The 20,192-nt window shown below is 36.8% G+C and overlaps 1 protein-coding gene across 5 annotated transcripts in view; it reads right to left on the bottom strand.

Moving 5' to 3' along the window:
- Nucleotides 1–12,282: 12,282 nt before the first annotated feature.
- The window catches only part of LRRC8C (leucine rich repeat containing 8 VRAC subunit C), a 30,095-nt gene continuing 22,185 nt past the window's right edge, over nt 12,283–20,192 (bottom strand). For all 5 annotated transcript variants that reach the window (XM_060690028.2, XM_034437180.3, XM_034437178.3 and 2 more), the window contains one exon: nt 12,283–15,758. In XM_060690028.2, coding sequence (XP_060546011.1) covers nt 13,491–15,755 — 2,265 coding nt within the window. In that variant the 5' untranslated portion in view covers nt 15,756–15,758 and the 3' untranslated portion in view covers nt 12,283–13,490. The remainder of the gene's footprint in view (nt 15,759–20,192) is intronic.

The following is a 20,192-nucleotide window of genomic DNA, read 5'->3' as shown; positions in this document are numbered from 1 at the left end:
ACAGTTGTTTAAGTGGTATTCTGTTGATCATTGCCTGGCATAAACTTTAGTTCTTAATTGCGAGGAACAATATTATACCAATAGCAGGTTTATATACCATTTTATAGTGTTTTATAGCTCTCTCTAAGCAGTTTACAGAGTCAGCATATTGCCCCCAACAATCTTGGTCCTCATTTTATCAACCTCGGAAGGATGGAAGGCCTGAGTCAACCTTGAGCGGTGAGAATCGAACTGTTGGCAGTCAGCAGAATTAGCCTGCAATACTGCATTCTAACCACTGCACCACTACAACTCTTATGGCAGCAGGAAAAAAAATCAGTAATTTTTTTTTTTACCTATAGGAGTACAGAAATATTTTAGATGCAATAGTAAAAATGGCCCTTATCAGAGTCATCTGTGAAAATTATAGCCCTGAAACCAAAACCCAACTGGGATGTGCCCTCAAATGGTGAGGAACTTTGATTATTCAGGTGTGATTGCCTTTTTTTTTTTAACTCCCTCCAATGTCACTGACATGATTGTGGAGGAAGTGAACTTATAAGAATGCAGGTTGGTGTAGTGGGGAAAGCATCAGGCTGGAAACTAGGAGACTCTGAATTCTCTTCCCATCTTAGGCACAAAGCTAGCTTGGTGACCTTGGGCCAGGCACTTTTTCTACCCTAAGAAGGAGGTAAAGCAGTTACCAGGAATCAAAAACTGACTTGAAGTCATAAAAGAAATTAATTAATATACATGAGCTGTGGTGGCGCAGTGGTTAGAATGCAGTATTGCAGGCTAATTCTGTCGACTGCCAGGATTCAATCCTCATTGGTTTAAGGTTGACTCAGCCTTCCATCCTTACCATACAAGGTAACATCATCAGTACTAGAAGGGAGTGGAGTTTGCTCTTATTTTCATATACTAGTGGCTTACCCTGTCAGTGTTGATCAGTTGCTTCACAAAAAGTGTTTTGATTGGTGCCGGGTGTCTACAGCCTCAGGCAGAGAAGGGCTATTCTGCACCCTCCCTCAAATGTTCTTTAAAATACAGAGTTTCCCAGCATTCCTTTAGGAACTTCCAACATGCAAACTGTGGTTACTCATCCTAAAATGAATCCCCTTCACCTGGAGCTTCAAAATTTGCTGTTTGCTGGGGAGGTGTGTAACTAAAAGTCAGTCTACATTTAGTGTACATCTGACTTCAGGGATATTTCTTCATAACCAAACAAGTGTATTTTCTGTGCAGTTCACATCCCTTGCTCGCTGGATCTGGATGTCACAAAGCAAAGTCCACATTTTGTAATTAACCCCCACGCCCCGTTTTGACTGGCAGAGTGCTGCAGGAGGCTGAGTGCTGTCATGCCCTCTGGCCATGCTCACCCGGCCATGCCCACCCAGCCACACCCACCCAGCCGGTCATTAGGGCAGAGAATCAGTTGTTAAATTATTTGAATCCCACCACACTGGCTGTAAAGTACTGTGAAACGGTATATAAACCTAAGTGCTATTGTTATAACTTTTTCTTAAGATTTTGCTTTGCTTTACTAAGATTTGCCTCTGTGACTATGCATCCACCTTACTGCAAAATGTTCTCTGTTGTCCCTTTGCTTTTGTTCACAAGAGAGGTCCTTGTTGCCGTTTTGCCTCACTATTCATGGTAATGAAGCTTTTCCAGTTCAAAAGTGGGGTCGCTATAGTTGGGTAGGTACAGATCCTGGATAAGTTTGGAAAATCTACCACTCTCCCACATTCTGGGACTCTTAATTGGGGCAGCAAGCAGGAAATGCTAAATGATTTTATTTTTATTTTTTTATATTTTTATGTGCCGCCCTTCTCCGGAGACTCAGGGCGGCTTACAATGCGTTAAGCAATAGTCTTCATACTTTTGTATATTTTATACAAAGTCAGCTTATTGCCCCCACAAACCGGGTCCTCATTTTACCCACCTTAGAAAGGATGGAAGGCTGAGTCGACCTTGAGCCTGGTGAGAATTGAACTCGCAGTAATTGCAGGCAGCTGGATGTTAAATGCTGCCTTAGTAGGAGGCTTTAGCCTCCTACGCCACTCAGGCTCCTGATCTGGACAGATTCAACAAAGGCAATAAAAAAGAAACAGTTGTGTAACAAGCAGGGAACATCTTAAGAAAAAAAAAATGAGCTACATGGACCTACGAAGTAAGCTGAAGAAGAAATGTTACACAGAGGAGCAATGGGAAAAAAATGTTCTTTATATAGAAGTAGCAATATAGAAGATGTGATGGTTCTTGATGAACTACTCTGCACTTGATCCCAGTGACAATCACAGTACAACTATTAGCGAGAAAGTGGTCTCAAAGCAGTTATAAGGCTATTGTTGTAATATCTGGAGCACTTTCAGACAATCCTGCATCTTCAAATAAGTACATATATAGGTTTTTGCTCAATTGCTCAACAAAATTACTCTTTTCCGTTAGATGGAACAAAGATCTTGCTGTTCAGGTCAACTTTTCTAGCAAACAAAAAGTTTCATGGGAACAATTGCTTTTTATGGAAAACAAGGCAGGAAGGCGAGCCTCTGGACACAGCTGTGTGTAAAAGATTTGGATACCTGCAGCCATCGCATCTATCAAGAGTCTCCTTACTCTCTTTGCCTGAGAAGGAGATAAAAATAAAGAATTGGAAGGGAGTACCTAGGCTCACTTCTATTGTAGCATTAGGAAAAACAACTATAGACTGATAAAAGGGCATGTAACTGTGAAAAGCATACTGTATAAGCTGAATAACAAATAATGTCTCCAATATTCAGAAAACTATTCATGATAGGGATTTAGTTATGTATGTATTAGCGCTGGGTTGCTACTGGTTCTACCCGGATCAGCGAACCGGCAGCGGCAGTGGCGGGAGACTCCGCCCACCCACGCCAGACGCTTCTGCGCGTGCGCAGAATCATTGCAGAGCTCATGCACAAGCGACGGGTTTTGCAACCCACTACTGATATGATATGTATGTATGTAGCCAGCCCATGAGGGATTGGAAGCGTGGACCTATAAATTATCTATGAATTCTGCCTAACCTTTTGCTGTTATTAGCAACAAATTAGCACTTGACCTGGAATTGTCACTGTAAGCAGTTGGTCAGTTGTTTTATTATAATACCCTGTGAATTGGATGTGTAAATTAGCTGTTTAGAAGGTCAGGCAAATGAAACATAAATCTCTATGTATAATGGCATGATCTTCTATTACCCCTTTGATTTACTCCCTTCAGTTGAAATTAATTATACAACTAGGATTTTTAAAACATTTGAGAAGTAGATAATTGAGCATCGCTTTAAGTCTGTAAGCAGCTTTTGCATGCCACACAATTTATTTTAATCATCTTAAATAGCATTTTATATTACTATAGGGCAGGTTCTATTATTTGGGCCTTACCAGGTAGCAACAATGTGAAGGATGTACTTCTGATAATTCTATTAACCAGCTGAACTCACAAATTAGGTTGTCTCCCATATTGACAGCTATTTTTATCATCATTGCTTAATTGATAGTTGAAATAGATATATACACTGCTCAAAAAAATAAAGGGAACACAAACAGAAGACATCCGAGATCTGAATGAATGAAATAGCCTTATTACTTTGTTCGTTACATACAGTAGTTTTGTGTTCCCTTTAGTTGTTTGAGCAGTGTATAAAGTACTGTATGTAAAGAACAAAGTATTTAATAAGGCTATTTCATTCATTCAGATCTCGGATGTCTTCTGCTTGTGTTCCCTTTATTTTTTTGAGCAGTATATATAAAAAAACAAGAAGACATCTTGTGATTCTTCCAAGCATATTTTACTATTCCTTACCTATAGACCAGGGGTGTCAAACTCGCAATGACACGTTGTCATCACATGATGTATTGCAACTTTTTCCCCCTTCGCTAAACCGGGGGTGGGCGTAGTCAGCACGTGACGCATCCAGCCCACAGCCCACGAGTTTGACACCCCTACTATAGACAGAATCTTGCCAAACTAAAGCAAACTACAACTCCCATAAGCATATTTGGAATTGTTAAGGAGGAGCAATCTTCACTCTCTTTTCCTCAAACAAGTCTGAACTGAATTCTCTTGTTTCTTTGGAATTCACTCTTTCCTTCTGCGAATCCGGATTAAATTCCATCATAATTATAAATCTAAAATCAAGAAGACAAAGAAAACAAGGATCCCACACTTTTCATTGTAGCAACTATAGCTTTTAAAGCAAGCTGGAGAATATACAAAGGGTTTCGCTGTGACTTCATCTATTCCTGATCTACAAATGATAACTACAAAAGAAAATATGTGAAGTCATTTATGACTTGAAAAGTCATTTTCCATTATTTAAAATCGTTTAGACTGACTGACTTGGCATATTACATGATCAGAGCTTTCTGGGGCTGAGGCAGAAACTTAATGCTCCCACTTGGAAAATGATGAAATTAGAAACCTTGTTCACTGATTCACATGACAAGAATTGCTCAGTTTGAAAATTCAGATTAATGTCCACCAATGCTGAAATACTGTTGAAAAGAAATATAAATGTATAGGGTAAAGTGACCTATTTACAGAGCCTGTTTCATGGAAATATGAAATATATCTAAACATCTCTTATAGTAGTATATTGTAAAATATTCTACCTAAATCTAATACCTACACATGAAAATCCTATGAGTTTATACATTGGAGTGTAATTTAGTGTATATTTAGTATTTTTAAATCCCTCACAGCAAGAACATGCTTTTTTTTTTTTGTTCAACTCCATATTGTATATTTGTATGACTTTTCAATATTTTAATCCTTAGTTAAAAGGATAGATAGATCCTTTTGCAATACAAATGCTATTGCAATATCAGATTTTGCTCCAGCGGAATTAAGCCTTAAAAAAAAAGCGGTCTTGTTTTTCTCACAAAAGGTTCAAATCCATGATTTTCAAAAGATTTGCATTGTACAAAACAAACGAGAGATGAATTTGAACAATTTTTTTTTAATACACAGGCATTTTGCCCACTTAATGTTTGTTTGGGAAGTTTTAAGGAATAATTTGTTCTCATGTTTTTGTACATACTTCATCTGAAAAGAAAAACAAACAAATCCAGGCAAGACAAAGTGGGGGGAAAAGTTAAAAGAATTTTTGAATGGATGTGCCAGGCAGCTTAATAAATAATTTTATGTCTGCTAAATTGGTACAGCATTCTAGCTAAGCACTTCATATAGAATATCTAATGAATTAAATAAAGCAAAGATATTGTCAGAACCTAGATAGACCTGGCAAATTATTGGATTCTTGTCTGAAACAACAAAACAGTGATCTTTGTATTATTAATGGTGCTTAGAGAAATAGTATATAATAATATAGATTTTTTTCGAAGTCAATATTTATTTTTTTTAAAATGTTTATACTTGGCTTTACAATACTGAGTAAATGTCACTGAGGAAGGAATCAATAACTTTAAAAAATAATATAGTTCTTCTCAGGATTACACATGACCAAGCTGTTTATTTTTATCTTTACCTCTTCAGAAAATAATAAATCCTGTTAATAGTATTAAAAACAATTTTAAAAATTCCTGGTCCTTGTAACTTGGGTAATATAAAATTTACCTTGATTTATTTATATTGTTGAGGAATTATAATGTTGCTTTTTTGGATAACCGTTTCCAATTGTAATTTTGAAGGTTGGTAAAGATTTTGATTCTCAGAGCTATCACCTACCATGTAAGTTCATAAATGTATATCAGGCTTAGATAATATTAAATTACTAACTGGTCTTTTAGTTAACCTTTCAAAAAACCCTGAAATCATAACGTTCATCATCCACATAATGTTAGTTACAGATTAAAGGAGTTTTAAGTTTCTTGGAGAGTGGGAGAGAAAATTAGTGAGACAGAGAAAGATACTGGTAGTCATCAGACACATCTTTGACCTCTACATATTTTGTCCTACATTTATTTACAGAATCCAAATGATCAATTCCGAATTCATTCCAAACACAATTAGAAAGCTGTTATGTGACCCCTCTTATATCATTATTCTAAATAACTCTTTTTGTAATCATAATTCTATCACATTTCCAGCATTAAAAATGGCAAAGCATTTGGAAGATGCCGGGATGGGAGTACAATTCTGATCTTTTTTCACATGGTAAATTTATACTGTGAGACAATCTCAGTTTAAAAAGTGCAAATAAATAATTATTGTTCATACTGTTTCTATTTAGACCATGTTATTGCTAATCAAGTTTTCAAACTATTTCAGCTACTGCAAGAAAACTTTGCATTGGCGGTGTAAAAATGCAGAATCACCACATATACAATTACAGCAACTTTTGATTTCACAATTTGATCTAGAAGATGAATTAACTGCATCTATCACTCTTAAATTAAGAGTTACTGTCATATTATTCATGTTGAAATGTGTCCTGAATGTCTTCCAATTTGTAGTATTTTTTAAATTGGCAAAGAATATTAAAGTCTTTCTTTTTTCCTTTCTTTCTACATGGTAAAAGCAATAAAAATATAAAAAGTAAAGAGCTATGACCCAATTTGGTTTGGAAAAATTGATATTACTTGGCAAACTCAGGAATACACCTTCTAAAAAAGACTCTCTAGATTTATTAACCAGCACATAATTTAATCTTGTATTTCCTGTTGAAATGTTTGTGTTGCTCTAATATTTTTGCAAACCATATTGCTGTAACAAGAAAAAGCAGGCATTTCTTTAATAAATAATAAGTAACATAGAAAATGATTAACATTGACTGCAGTATCTGCAATAATAGTGATGGACTACAAAGTAACCTTTCACATAAGTTTCTTTTGATAGCAACTTTACTTCCCTTTTCAATTTTTGGAGGAGTCTTGATGGTCCACTTAGGATTGCCTTCACTCTTGTGCATCTCTTTTCCACTACTTGTTCAGTGAGAATGTTTACATGAGCTTCACATATATGCAGCTGCCATCACTCCAGATCTTTCTGTAACAAGTGGGAATGTGACCTGCCCATTCTTGGGTCAGCACAACACTAAGTCAGCCTAACATTTCCTTATCTCCACAGCCAATTCTTCTCTGCGTCTATTGCATCAGTTCTCAATCACTGCCAGGAGGGTGGTGCCCTGATTTGGGACAGTGCCACTCTTTCCATGCAAGGTGGTCAGTTTTTTCCTCTCCTTTTCACGATGTCGCTAGCCAGTGAGGAAGACATCCATCAATCATGGTCCAGGACAATGTTTGGACTCAGCCAATGTTCTTTAGGTTGGTTTGTGTATATTTCCTCCATTTGGTCCTCTTCCAAATTAAAACTGTGCTAAATAGACATACAGAAAGATTACAGAGCAGGAAATCCCAGGGGGGGAAGGTGGCAGTCTCTACCATGATTGCAACTGGCAGAACTGAAACTGACAAGATGCTGGCAAGCACTTTTGACTTTAAAGGGGAAGAAAATTAAAACTGACAAACAAGCAAGAATGACTCATGATCAGAGGGGAAGGGATGGACAAAGGCCGCCAAACATTCCCCAAACATGTATCGGATTAAACCACAACAGGCTAGCTGATCTCACCTACCAGATGGAAGAAGTTGGAATAAGAGTAAAATGCTACTTTTATGTGTCCTTCTCATGGGCTGGAGATGAGATAAAGGCTATCTCATGGAGAAAGTGAACATTATTCTCAGAGTATGATTGTGCCTTCTTCAAGGGCAAATGGGGGCAGAGCTTGCATCTACTTTGCTTTCTTGTTCCAATGTTAGACACATTATAAAAATGGATTTTAGCTACTGACATGGAATCAGTCAATGCTTTCAACAGAAAAAGTGACATGAGAGAAGAAATACAGTGATTAAATGCTCTAAAGCGTCACATTTAAAAGAACCAATTTTATTCAGTTTTCCCTCCCTACTCTTAATTCTATTCTGTTCCAGATTGGCCTAGTTCCATTAAAAGACAATTCTTCCGCACTATTCAGTTATCAAATCAAATCTTTAAAGCATTATGTTATCTGGTGGAATTACCATTCTATAACACTTTTGCTGCATTTGAGCTGAATTTAGCTCTGCATTAAAAATGCAGAAAGGGAAGTTCAAAAGAAAATAATGGTTGCATTTGCTTAAGAATGGCCCATTTCAAATAACAGCTATGAGAGTGATCACATATTAACCACCCAAACTCCATTCTTACATTAAGTTCTTTTTTCCCTAAAATCTCAATTAAGGAAACTCTTAATTATGGAATTATTATTTCACGAAAATAACAAAGGACCTAATTGTATGACAGATAAAAATTTTGAAACCTCCAGTAAAGCAATATATTCATGAAGCACTCAAAACTGCCCAACTTGCAATCTTAATCAAAGACCAAGCGGACAATTTTGATTTGACTCTCAAGTCATGCATGGTTGTCTGTCTGCATGGTAGAACTCATAAAATGGAGTGAAGATGACTACAGATACTCAAATTAGATTCCACCACAACATGGCAATGACTTCATATTGTCAAGACTGATGGGATGAAGAAGCAAACAACAGTTGGGATTGACAGGAGCTATAATTTAACAGGTTTGGAAGATGCCAAGTTAGGAAAGCTGTTCACCACCTATCTTCTGAAAGTGGCATCATGTTACAACTTAATTACAGCTTAAAATCTTTGCATTATCTTTCCATTCAATTTCAGTCAGATCCCATTATTTACTCTCATAATATGGAACTCTTGTTATAAAAATTGCAGTTATACTTAATTAGGATGGAGGAAAAGGGAGAATCTGATAGGATTGACAACGTCCTGACCACCAGTAATGAATTCCAGATTGTGTTCCTATGCATTAAGGTAAGACGTAGCATAATTACTATCATGTTGAACCAATTCTAATACTGCTGAATAATAGGAAGAAAAACTGATTCAGACTAAATGGACATAATTTGCTGTAATGTTTAAATAGTTGTTTATATGCAGATATATGTAATAATATAGTGACTTCTTCATTCATTTGCCAATATGGGTAGCATTTGGAAAAGTTACCACTTTTGAGCAAGCATGTTTTTTTAAAGTATATTTAGATAATATGACTTTGCACAAAAATAATTCTAAACTGAAGTCCAGTAGTCAATTTTCCTAAGCTTATTTCATGAATATTACGCATCACTGTTAAAAATTATACATTTAAAATTTTACAGATTTTTTTAGAAACTCTATTTAAAGGCACTTGCTATTTGAATTAAAAAAAAACATTGCTTGCAATATGCAATACAGTTTTAGGAATGACAAAAGCTTTAAATACATTAAGAGTATTTTTTAAAACAAGCATGTGCTCCTTTGACTACTTGCTTTGAAGGAACCCTTACGGAGATTCTGAGATTTCTCCAAAGAAAGTGGCCAAGATCCTGCAGCCGTTTTGAAGTATTTCTCTGATGAAAGTAGATATTATGGGCAATTCATGTAAGGTATACAATATATACTATATGCACAATGAATCATAAAACACAAGCGTCTTCTGGCCCTCACCCTACAAATACAGGTAGTCCACAACTTACGACCACAATTGAGCCCAAAATTTCTGTTGTTAAATGAGTTTTGCCCCATTTGACGACCTCTCTTGCCACAGTTGTTAAATGAATCGCTGCAGGTGTTAAATTAGTAACACGGTTGTTAAGTGAATAATTGACTCTGCTTGTCAGAAGGTCGCAAAAGATGATGACATGACCCCCGGAACACTGCAGATATCATAAATATGCGTCAGTTGCCAAGCATCTCAATTTTGATCCCTTGACCATGGAAATGCTGCAATGGTCATAAATGGGAAAAACAGCTACTTTTTTCAGTGCCATGGTAACTTTGAATGGTCACTTAAATGAACTGTTGTAAGTCAAGGACTACCTGTATAGAACACATATCCCATCATAAATGCCCAAAATTTACAATCTCTAATCAGTAATATATAATATTGTAAGCATGAAAGAAATTGCAATTACGGATATGCATTGATATACGTGTGCCCTTTCATCTTATTACTCTGGATAGGAATAGTGCATACAACTTTGACATCCTTTCAGCAGATGTTATATCTTGTGTAATTACAGAAATAGCACCCTCCACGTATAGGTGATAAGCCACCCCTTGTAGTATGCCCTTGCAGTAAAAGTAGACCTTTGCCAGATTATACTGTTAGGTCATATCAATTCTCCTCTTCAGTGTAAGACAAGACTTCAGTTCTATAATAGATCTCTACAGAAAGTCACTAGTTGTACTGACAACTTAAAATAGTTTGTTTATTAGCAACATCAGCACTTTGGTTTATAGAATAGATTTAAGACTCTGAAAAGAACATTTCTCCTCTTTGTGTACTGGAAAATCTCAGCAATGTAGAGAATGGACTGCTTGTAAGATTCTTTTAGCTTGGGATGTTTTACTTCAACCCTTGACTTGTTTATACTTTTAAGCAAAGAATGAAGATGAGAGACAAGTTGGCAGGGGCTGAACTTCGGTCTGCATTTCCCATCTTAGCATAAGGATTTGCCTTAACAATAATGTCGTTTTCCATTAAGTGGAAGTTTATTGTTTAATAGCATCAAGACCTGGGATTCCCAGCTTCATACAGAAACACTAGGAAATACTGCGTAGCCTAGTCTATTACCTGTAGTTCCAAGAGAATTGCATTTATAAGAGTCTCTAGCAAACATTATTTCTCAAGGTTCATGACAGTTAAGCCACTATAAAACCGAAAACTGCTTGTAATATAGATAGGTCCTCTGAATGGAGGAAAAAACTCAAGACTGTTGCTGAAAGATTAAGAAACAGTTTCTGTTGGTGGAGGTTGTTTCTGTTTTACAATGATGAGATCATGTCCGAACTGAGCAATGTAACCCTAAAGAACCCCAAAGGCTTAAATAATTAAGTGGTTCCGATTCCAACATAAACGTGTGCAGAATTGAGCCGTGCCAAACAAACATACATGATCAACGAAGTTGGAATGTATCAGTAATTCATATGTATTCTTTTTTTTTTTTTAAGACAATTGATGGAACTGATAATCCAGAGGTACCGGAAACGGGGTCAGACAAATTAGAAAATAAATCAGCAACATGCCTTCAGTACCAATTGAAGGGGGTCAACAATGGAAGGGCCTTCTGTCCTCCTGCTCTGGTGGGAATTATACTGAATATCACTCTAGGAAAAGAACATGGGTATTGACAGGTCTGACTTGGGAGGCCTCCCCCTTTTAAGAAAAAGAGCACATGAGATTGCAACACGTATAATGCGGAAGCTGTTTTTAACTAGGTTTATGAAGATTTCATTTTTTTTGTCATAGATCGGATGCTTAGTTTGGTGAACCTACCAGGAAAGACAAATCTAGACACTCGGCAAACACTAAATGTACTGTTTTCAAGTCAGATTCCTTGTGAAGGTGCTTGTTAAATAGTGGGAGCAGAAACCTTGCCGTGGACTCTGTGGGATACGAGAAAGAGGGTAGAATCAAGTCCACTCCATACTTAGTTTAGCTACACAAGCGCTTAACATCCATTTGTTCAGTAATCATTTGAAGTTACAACAGCTCTGAACAAAGCAATTTGTGACCGGTTCTCAAAGTTTCAATTGTTGCAGCTCCCTCAAGTGAACAAAATTTGGGCCCACCTCATTTTATAACCTTATCTGCTGCCACCAGCTGTTCTATCACCCAGCCCTGCCCGCAGTCATGCATGCTGCACCATGGCCCACTCCTATATTGGCAGAGAGCTTCTTTTGTGCCAGTTCAACCGGGGCTTCTTCACATGCCACAGGACCTCCGTTCATGTCCTGCACATGGCTTCTATTTGTATAACAGCCAGGGCCTAAATCTGTGCCACACCCTAGACCTCCATTCCTGCCCACCCAGGGTCTCTATTTGTGCCCTGCCCAGAGCTCTAGCTGTTTTTTTTTTTTTTTTCATGTGTCAGGCTTCTTTTACAACTTTTGGCCATGATAGAAAAGGAGATAAGGGTATATAAATTTGAGCCTATTCTTCTTTCCCATTACAATAAACTAAAAACTTACTATGATGCTTGACTGCAGTCACAAGCAATTAGTTGTGAACACCTTGCATACCTTTAATACTAATCCACCTAGCAATTTAATGATTTGATGATAGATGTTTAAGTGCAAATTGCATCTGTAATGACCAAATTCAGGGAAGACTTATTCCACATGTAGACATCTTTCTGGATTATTCTCTACAGTGCAGAGCTATGTTTACATTTTCTTCGTAACATACTGGAAATAAATCCTTCTGAACTGAATTATTTCTCTCCAACCAAGCATGAGTAATTGAGTAGACTAAAAATTCCTTAAGTCACGACTTGCATGACTTTGTTTATAATTGATTTGCATGCTACATTTTCATGGAAAATCAAGTCCAAAATATTTCACAACCACACATTTGTCACTTCATGGGAATCTAGGATGCTGTACTTTCTTAAGAATGAGAGAAGCAGAGGAAATAATTAATAGAATTTTTAACCCTCCCACTCAGTTAAATTCCTATAATTCTTTGTGGGACACCAGGACAAAGAAAAAAAAAACCTTATTAAAAAAACAGCATAAATTTGATCTTTCCTTCTCTTTGAAATTATAATTATGACGTAGATGCACCCTTAGATAATTATGAAGGTATTCATGATAGATTCATGATAGAAACTATTTTGTGCAAAATCGTATCTGGTTGCAATTTGCAGAGACTTACTAATATAGATTTAGGAATCAGTGTTTAACATACAAAAGGAGAGATGAAAGAAAAGATTCAGTGTCAGAACATAATCTTCAGACTCATGTTCTGATTATAACTAAGAATGCTAAAGATGGAGTCAAGAGACTCAAAAGAAATTTAAATAAAACTGAATCCTAGCTAAAGTGCGATTTTAATTCAGTCTTTTAAAGAACAGGTTCTATTGCCAGCAATAGCAGCATAGGTTTGATGAGCACAGAACAGTCATCAGCGAAGAAGTATCTTTTATCAATGATCGGTTACTTTGCTGTTTTGCTATAAAGAAATCCCAAGGACAGGGCAATCTGACTTGCAGAAGCCACAATTACCTGACACTAGGAAATAAACAAGATAAAGAACACTTTTTTTCAGTTTTAAAGCATTTAGGTGATTTTTGAAAAGCAGAATAGAAAGAATCCCAGTTGCTACAGCAACCATAAATTATTCTACTTAAATATGTTACCTAAATTATTTATTTTTTAAAGATGATTATCTTCGTTTGAGCTAGGGCATTTTTTAAGGCAGATGTCAGCAATTTGATCTCAACAAAGCAGAGTAAAAAGTAGAGACATACGAGGCCAAAATTAAAAAATAAAATTGTAAACATGGAAGTGGGTGGGGTAGAAAAAGAAAGCTTATATAAATATAAACATTTACATGTCATACATATATTCCAAAATGATCCATATATAAAATGTCAAAATACATCAAAATAAGATAAAGACTTGAAGGCATATTAGTTATGTACAAGGCATTTGGCAGAAAGTTTGTACTGAGTACTGAGAATATTATTCAGCCTTCATCTGTTCTCTAACATCCAAAGGTAGAGTTTCAAATAAGGTGTCTTCAACCACAAGTCCACCCTTTTTAAGAGCTCTGCAGTCACCAAGTTCATGGGGAAGAAACTCCAGGTGATTTCCTTTAATGTCCAAGTAGGATAGCGACACTAGATTTCCAATTTTAGGTGAAAGAATAGACAAGTTATTTTTCCCAATCTTCAGTGTCTTGATTTTTTTGCAAAAGTACAGCTCATCTGGCACACTCTCTATTTTGTTCCAAGAAATGGAAAAATACTGTAAACTTTGTAGAACCCCAATTTCAGGGGGGATGAATCGTATGTCATTGTTAGATAAATCTAAATACCTAATTTTGTTGCACAGGAAAAGGTGGGATGGGAGAACCTCTATCTTGTTGTGACTAAAAGAAAGCCGTTCTAGACTGGTGAGCTTCTTTATGTGCTCAGGGATATAGGTTATACTGTTGTGCCATAACTTTAGGATTGTAAGTTTTCTAAGGTGTTGAAAGCTAACAATTTCCTCTATAGATTTCAGATTGTTTTCCTTGAGATCCAGCTCCTCAAGAGCGTTAAGGCTGAAAACAGCATGAGGAATGCGCTCCAGATCACAGTGCACCAACTCTAATTCTGTCAAGTTGACCATTTTTTTCAGGTTGTTGAGCATTACTAGTTTAGTGCCATCATTATGAATGCACATTTTTTGAAGGTGACTTGAAACATCAACTACAGACTGTGGGACTTTGGACAGGTTGCTTTTAATCTGCAGGACTTTAAGGTTCTTCAGCTCTCGAAAAGACTCCAAAGTTATATTTTTAGAAATGTCGTGGCATAAAGAACCAATTAAGCTCAATTCTTCTAAATTTCTGAGCCCGTACATCCAAGGTGGAAGTTCTCTGAAGTCATCAAACTTGACATTCAAGACTTTCAGGTTTTCTTTTAGAAATGCCAAGGCTGCACTATGAATCTTTGCAGAACACTGGTATAGGGAGAGCTCTTGGAGATTGATGAGTTGCACAATGGTAGCTGGTATCATGACATTATTAATAATTTCAAGTTTCAAGGATTGAAGCTCTGTAATTTCGAAGACTGTATCAGGAAGTCCAGACAGCATAAACAGTTGCAGTTCCAAACGGTTATGGGCATTCGTTTGCAATCTTTGCCTGAGTTTATCGGCAGTCCACTCATTGTTTAAATTCAGCTGCTTCAGTTTGTTTTCACTGACCTCTGAAAGAAATACAGCAAATCTTTTCGAGTAAAGAGGATCATACTGGTCTATCATGTGGAGCATAAAAGCAAAGTCATTCCTGACATCTGGGATATCATCAATTCCAGTCTCTTGCCGGACGTACTCAAATGAATATTCTTTCAGAGAGCGGTAAAACAGCCAGTACAAAGTGTAAAGGCAAGTCAGTCCATAAATACTTACAAAGCATAAGTAGCAGAATGAGAGTTTAGAAAAAAGATGTGCCATTGTATGATTGCAAGAAAAGTGCTTATATCCTGTCATGTCTTGAATGTCAACATTGCAATCTACTGTAAACTGAACTTTTGAAACAAGCGCACTGTTATATGCAATAATAATAAGAAACTTGATTACTTTCAGCACTGTTTGGCGAACATACATAGCATATAGTAGGTCACCTTCCTCAACATGGAGACGGAATTTCTTCACTTTCTCAAATAATGCTTTAGCTTGTTCTCCTTCTTTTTTATCCAACGCCCCTGGAGTTCCTTTATCCACAATGAATTTTTCAGGTATGGATTTTAAGGACTGCGTCTTGACCAAATTGCCTTCTGTGCTAGGCTGGACCGTGTTTGACCGGCTGATGTTGTTCTTCCTGTTGTCTTTCTCCTCAGAGTCTTCTCCAGAAACCTCTGACAAAGCCCTTGTGGTCCAAGGAGAGTCAAAACATTTCCCCAGAATGGAAATGAAATGTTCAATTTTTGAGCTGGACCCTGGGAACTTGAACCAAAAGTTGCTACATAGCATGAAGATCAATGTGTGTATAAGGACAAGGTATGGAAAGTACTTTGCATACCAATGCAAAGCACGCTCGTAGCACATTTGATTTATAAAGCTGTACTGCTGGAGATCTAAGTCAGTCTTTAAGCCCTTCATTTCAACAGTGGCAGGAGGTGTGGATGGCTTGGGTGGAAGGAACTGAGCTGCACTGGAATCCATATCTGATATATTAAGGTGAGATATATTCGGAGAAGGCTGGACTCTTTTGGGAAGGCATATGATCTTATCCTGCATCACCTGAAATGCACACAAACAAAAATTGTATTTTGAAAATACATTTTGAGGCAAGTTTCTCTTTTAGCGAAGGAAGAAAAGGTCAGACACCTACAGACTTTGAAACATCTCTACCTATAAAATTTCTAGATTTGGAATATAAATCATGCCACCTCCATAATCACCAGAAGTTCTGTAGACCTCAGTTGTGTGTAAAAATGATAACTACAGTGCTGTTATATTCTTCTGGCCACCAACATTTCAACCTGACCATCTGTTTCAAAGGCTATTTATCCTTTTCACTTGGTGTTTATTGTTGAACTAAATAACCATACAAAAGAAAATCACAGTATTATAGATTTTATTGCATGTATATATTTGTTAGCCTGTTCCATTCAAGGCAGGTAATAGATGTTTTCCCTCTCTTGCAATATATATTGCTATCCGAAGTTTGCAAGTCTCCATTTCACTGTGGGAAAGGAGACATAGAAATATGGTGGCTTAAATATTAAAACATATAGAAATACAGATGCACCTTTTAGTAAATTTGGCAGATAATCACAGCCTGAGTTTTCAGACTGGAAGCCTGGATGGTTTGAAAGGTATAAGATTTCAAGCCATAGGCAAAAAGTTAATATTTTTCTCTAAACCATGTTTTTCTGCCATGAATAATGTTTTGGAACATATTTCCAACTGTATTTCCTAAAACTAGAATCAGTTTGGGAGGACTGACTAATAGCATAGATCAGGGCTTTTGAAATATTTTATATTCCACTATATTCATGCAGAATAAAAAATTCCAAACCATGAGCCTCTGTATTTGGGTGGCATGAGTCGCTTAAAGGCCCCCTTCATAAAATCTAGCATTTCAAAAGGCACCCATGTTTACTTCCAACGGAAAAATTGGCCATAGATAATTAAATCTTTACAATGAACAGCAGCTTTGCTCCTTTCTCTTCTGTAGCTGTACCACTTCCCATCTGGGCATTCCGGCAGCCTGGGAGAAAAAACGGCATGCAAACTATGTCTTGTAGTTGCTTAGCAACAAGGAAGCAAATCACAGGGCCTTCTCTTTACCATCAAAATGGCCAGATGGGTGTTCCAGATTGTTGTTATGGGCATCTCTTCAACTGCCAACAGGGGCATGCATTTGTATATTCATTAAACCCTACATTTATTTGAAGTAGAGCATGAAGCTAACCCCGATAGTTTAAGGGCTAGGCCTCCTTAACTTCAACAACAGGAATGGACTGCCAGACCAACCTATTAAAAGCAGCTGTAATTACACTTTGCTCTATTGCTCTATGCCCTCCCAAGCCTCATAATAGATGGGACAAATGAGGTAATCTTGCAGAGGGAAAGGACAATGAGCTATTCTCCATCAACCTTTAGGAAATATACAAGTCAAAAGGTCCATGTAGTGGCTTAAATATTACCAGTTCCAGTGTTAACAAAATTTTGTTTTAGACCAGTTCTATCTCTGCACCCATATGGTGCAATTTATCAAAAGAAGGATGATTGTGAATTTAAACTGACTTCCAACCTCAAAAATAAAGATGAAAAATCCATCTGCTTCCAATATTATATTCTCAATATAAGATGGCCCTCATATTTTAAGGGGAAAATATTAGGGTGGGGGAAGTTTTAGTTTTCTTTTTAGGTAAACAGAGAACTGCAATGCCCAATTACAGAATGTTTGAATACATACAAGTGTTTTCAAATTCTTTGTTGTGGACCACAATACTCAGCAGAAAATAATTCTTTATATTAAACAATTAGTCCCACAATCAGTAATAAGGATACTGCAAATGACGCATTGGTCTGAATTTCTGATATGATCTGAATAATCACAGATTTGTGCCAGCAAAGCAGCTTTGTTTGCAGAAGAGGAAATGAGCAGCAGTATAAATTCAAAAATTGGCTTTCTTACTTGCTATTTTCCTGAGTTTTACTCATTAGCACACTGTAGCTCAGTGGTCCTCAACCTTTCTAGTTCCACCAACTGGTGGCAGGGAAGGAGAGGGGATGGTTTCGCATATGCATGCCACTTGCATTAATACATCTTCAAACACACACTTGCCCACTGTTTGCATGGCCCGGTTCCTAATGGGCTCTGATCTGGTTCTGAGCCATGGCCCGGAGTTTGGAGACCCCTGCTTTAGCTTTTTTACCCAAATTACAAAGTCAAAACAAAGCAAACCACATTAAGTCTTGATCTGATATGTGATATGGTACAATGCTGTTGATGATGTATTTTCCCCGATATCTGTTAATATTGTACCTGCAATTTGTATCTTGCCATGATAGCCATGTTTAAAGATTGCAGGAGGCAAAACAGTGCATTCTCAGGTAAAGGAGCATGACAGAGTGCTGTCAGGCACAAGCAACCAGGGCCACTAGTGAACAATCTCAAACAGAAACTTTACTGTCAGTCCCCTATGTTACAAGAATCTTGCCAGACTAATTGCATTCCCTTGGTCAGATAAGGCTTCAGGGATTTTGTGCTGCTTTCTACAATATCAGGACTCCAAGCTTGTCCCTCTCTTAGCATGTCCTTCCAGTCTAGCTACAGATTCCACAAGGACAGAAGAAGACATCTGGATCTCTAATTTAGCTCCAAGTCATTGACACCAGGACCTTACATTCAGAGTTTTTATTTAATAATATTTCTACTCTGGCTGTAATATTATGCCAAACCGGATTATCAAATTCCACCTACTCTCTATGTTTGCCGTTTCCACTACCTCTTGCTCCCAATGAATAATTTTGTTTGCATCTCGGAAACAATTTACATGGACTCTGCTGATCATGGTAATACATACACTGACTAGGAAAAGCCAGAAGTAGGAAGTTTAGTTAGCACTAGGCCTCTGGCCAAGAATACAGGCTTTTAGAGTCAAGAATTTAAGTCTTGCATATAACTGCTACTGACTGCCAATTCAAGAAAGACAGAATACAGTATGTGTGAAAGGAAAGAGAGAATAAGAACAACTTAATGCCATATATAGCATTTGAATGCTATTTGTATCACAAAAATTAAAAAATGGTTATATTCCAGATTTTTCAACTTCGTTTTTAATCCACCAAATTGAATTCCTGTAAGAGAGAGAGAGGAAACACTCTGGAATATATGGTTTCAATATAAGGCAAAGTCCACAACAAAAGTCAGTGCAAAAAAGGCAAATTTATTATCTAGATCAGCGCCCCCCAACTTTTGGGTCCCAAGGATCGCTTCTGTGGAGAGAGATTTTTCCATGGACCGGAGGGGGCTGCTGCCTGCATCCCATAGATGGGGCTTCAGTTTTTTTGTGCGGTTCGGGTTTCTGGCGTGTTGCAGACTGGTGCCAGTCCACAGACTGGGGATTGGGGGCCCCTGATCTAGATGACTTTGTCTTTGCAGAACGTTACCTTCAAAAGACTATATTTTGCCTGTCACACTCCGATATAGATACACCACAAAATGGTGTAAATCTGGAAGGATATTTGGCAACAATGCACTCAGAACTTTTAAGATTGTCTGCTACTATAAAAACGGGTTTTAAACAGGAGATAGAAGGGAATACAACCAAGAATCAGGCTGCTTTGGATATTAATTTTAAAATGACAGGCTACAAGAAAGATATTAGCAAAGACTTTAAACAGGACTTACTGTACAAATGAAAGTGGCTGATGTTTTAATAGTTAAAAAAGAATCATAGATCAGAAGAGTAATTTGGATGTGTGGATTTCAACTCAGAAAAGTGACTTGGACAACTTTTTATTGTGGACCTACAAAAGAGATGTGTTATATTTATGAAGGAGTTTGTGAGAAAAGATAAAGAGAGAATGAAAAGAAATCAGTTACTTAAAAGGAATCAAGATTTTTAAAAGGAGGATCATAAAGTTGACTTTTTCAATCAAGGAATATATATATGTAATGTGTGGGTGTGTATGAAGATTTTTGTTGTTGTATTTTTTAAGAGACAGTGATAAGCTATAGTGTTAAAATTGAAGGACAGTGTTAAGCTTGAGAAGGAGTTTCTGAAAAGAAATACTGGAAAAATTATAAATTAATTTGTGGGACAGTATTTGAAGGAATTAAAGATCAAGATTTTCAATATGTTGTTGTTTCCATTTTAATGGAATTTTTCTTAAGTCTGAATGACAAGGCTTTAAGGATCTGTTTATAGAAATGCGATATGATATGGGAAGGGGCTTTTGTTGTTGCATTTTTAGAGAAAATTATAAATTACTGGGTTAATTAAAAGAAAGGAACTCCTTTAGGAAAGGAAAGGAAACAAGTTGGTTTACTTGTTTAAGATTGTGTGTGTTTCTGTGTCTATTAGTAACTGAATGGATTTTTGCTCATTGATTAATGAGTATTATCTGCTAATAGAGAAAATATGAGATGGGATAAAGAGATTTTTGGCTGAAATGTTAGAGAAATTAAAATGCTAAACTCTTGTGCAATTATCTTCA

Source organism: Pantherophis guttatus, chromosome 3, assembly GCF_059756535.1.
Source record: "Pantherophis guttatus breed Tessera chromosome 3, ASM5975653v1, whole genome shotgun sequence".
Lineage (NCBI taxonomy): Eukaryota > Metazoa > Chordata > Lepidosauria > Squamata > Colubridae > Pantherophis > Pantherophis guttatus.
The sequence above is the reverse complement of the archived record's forward strand: the minus strand, read 5'-3'. Positions and strand labels throughout refer to the sequence as shown.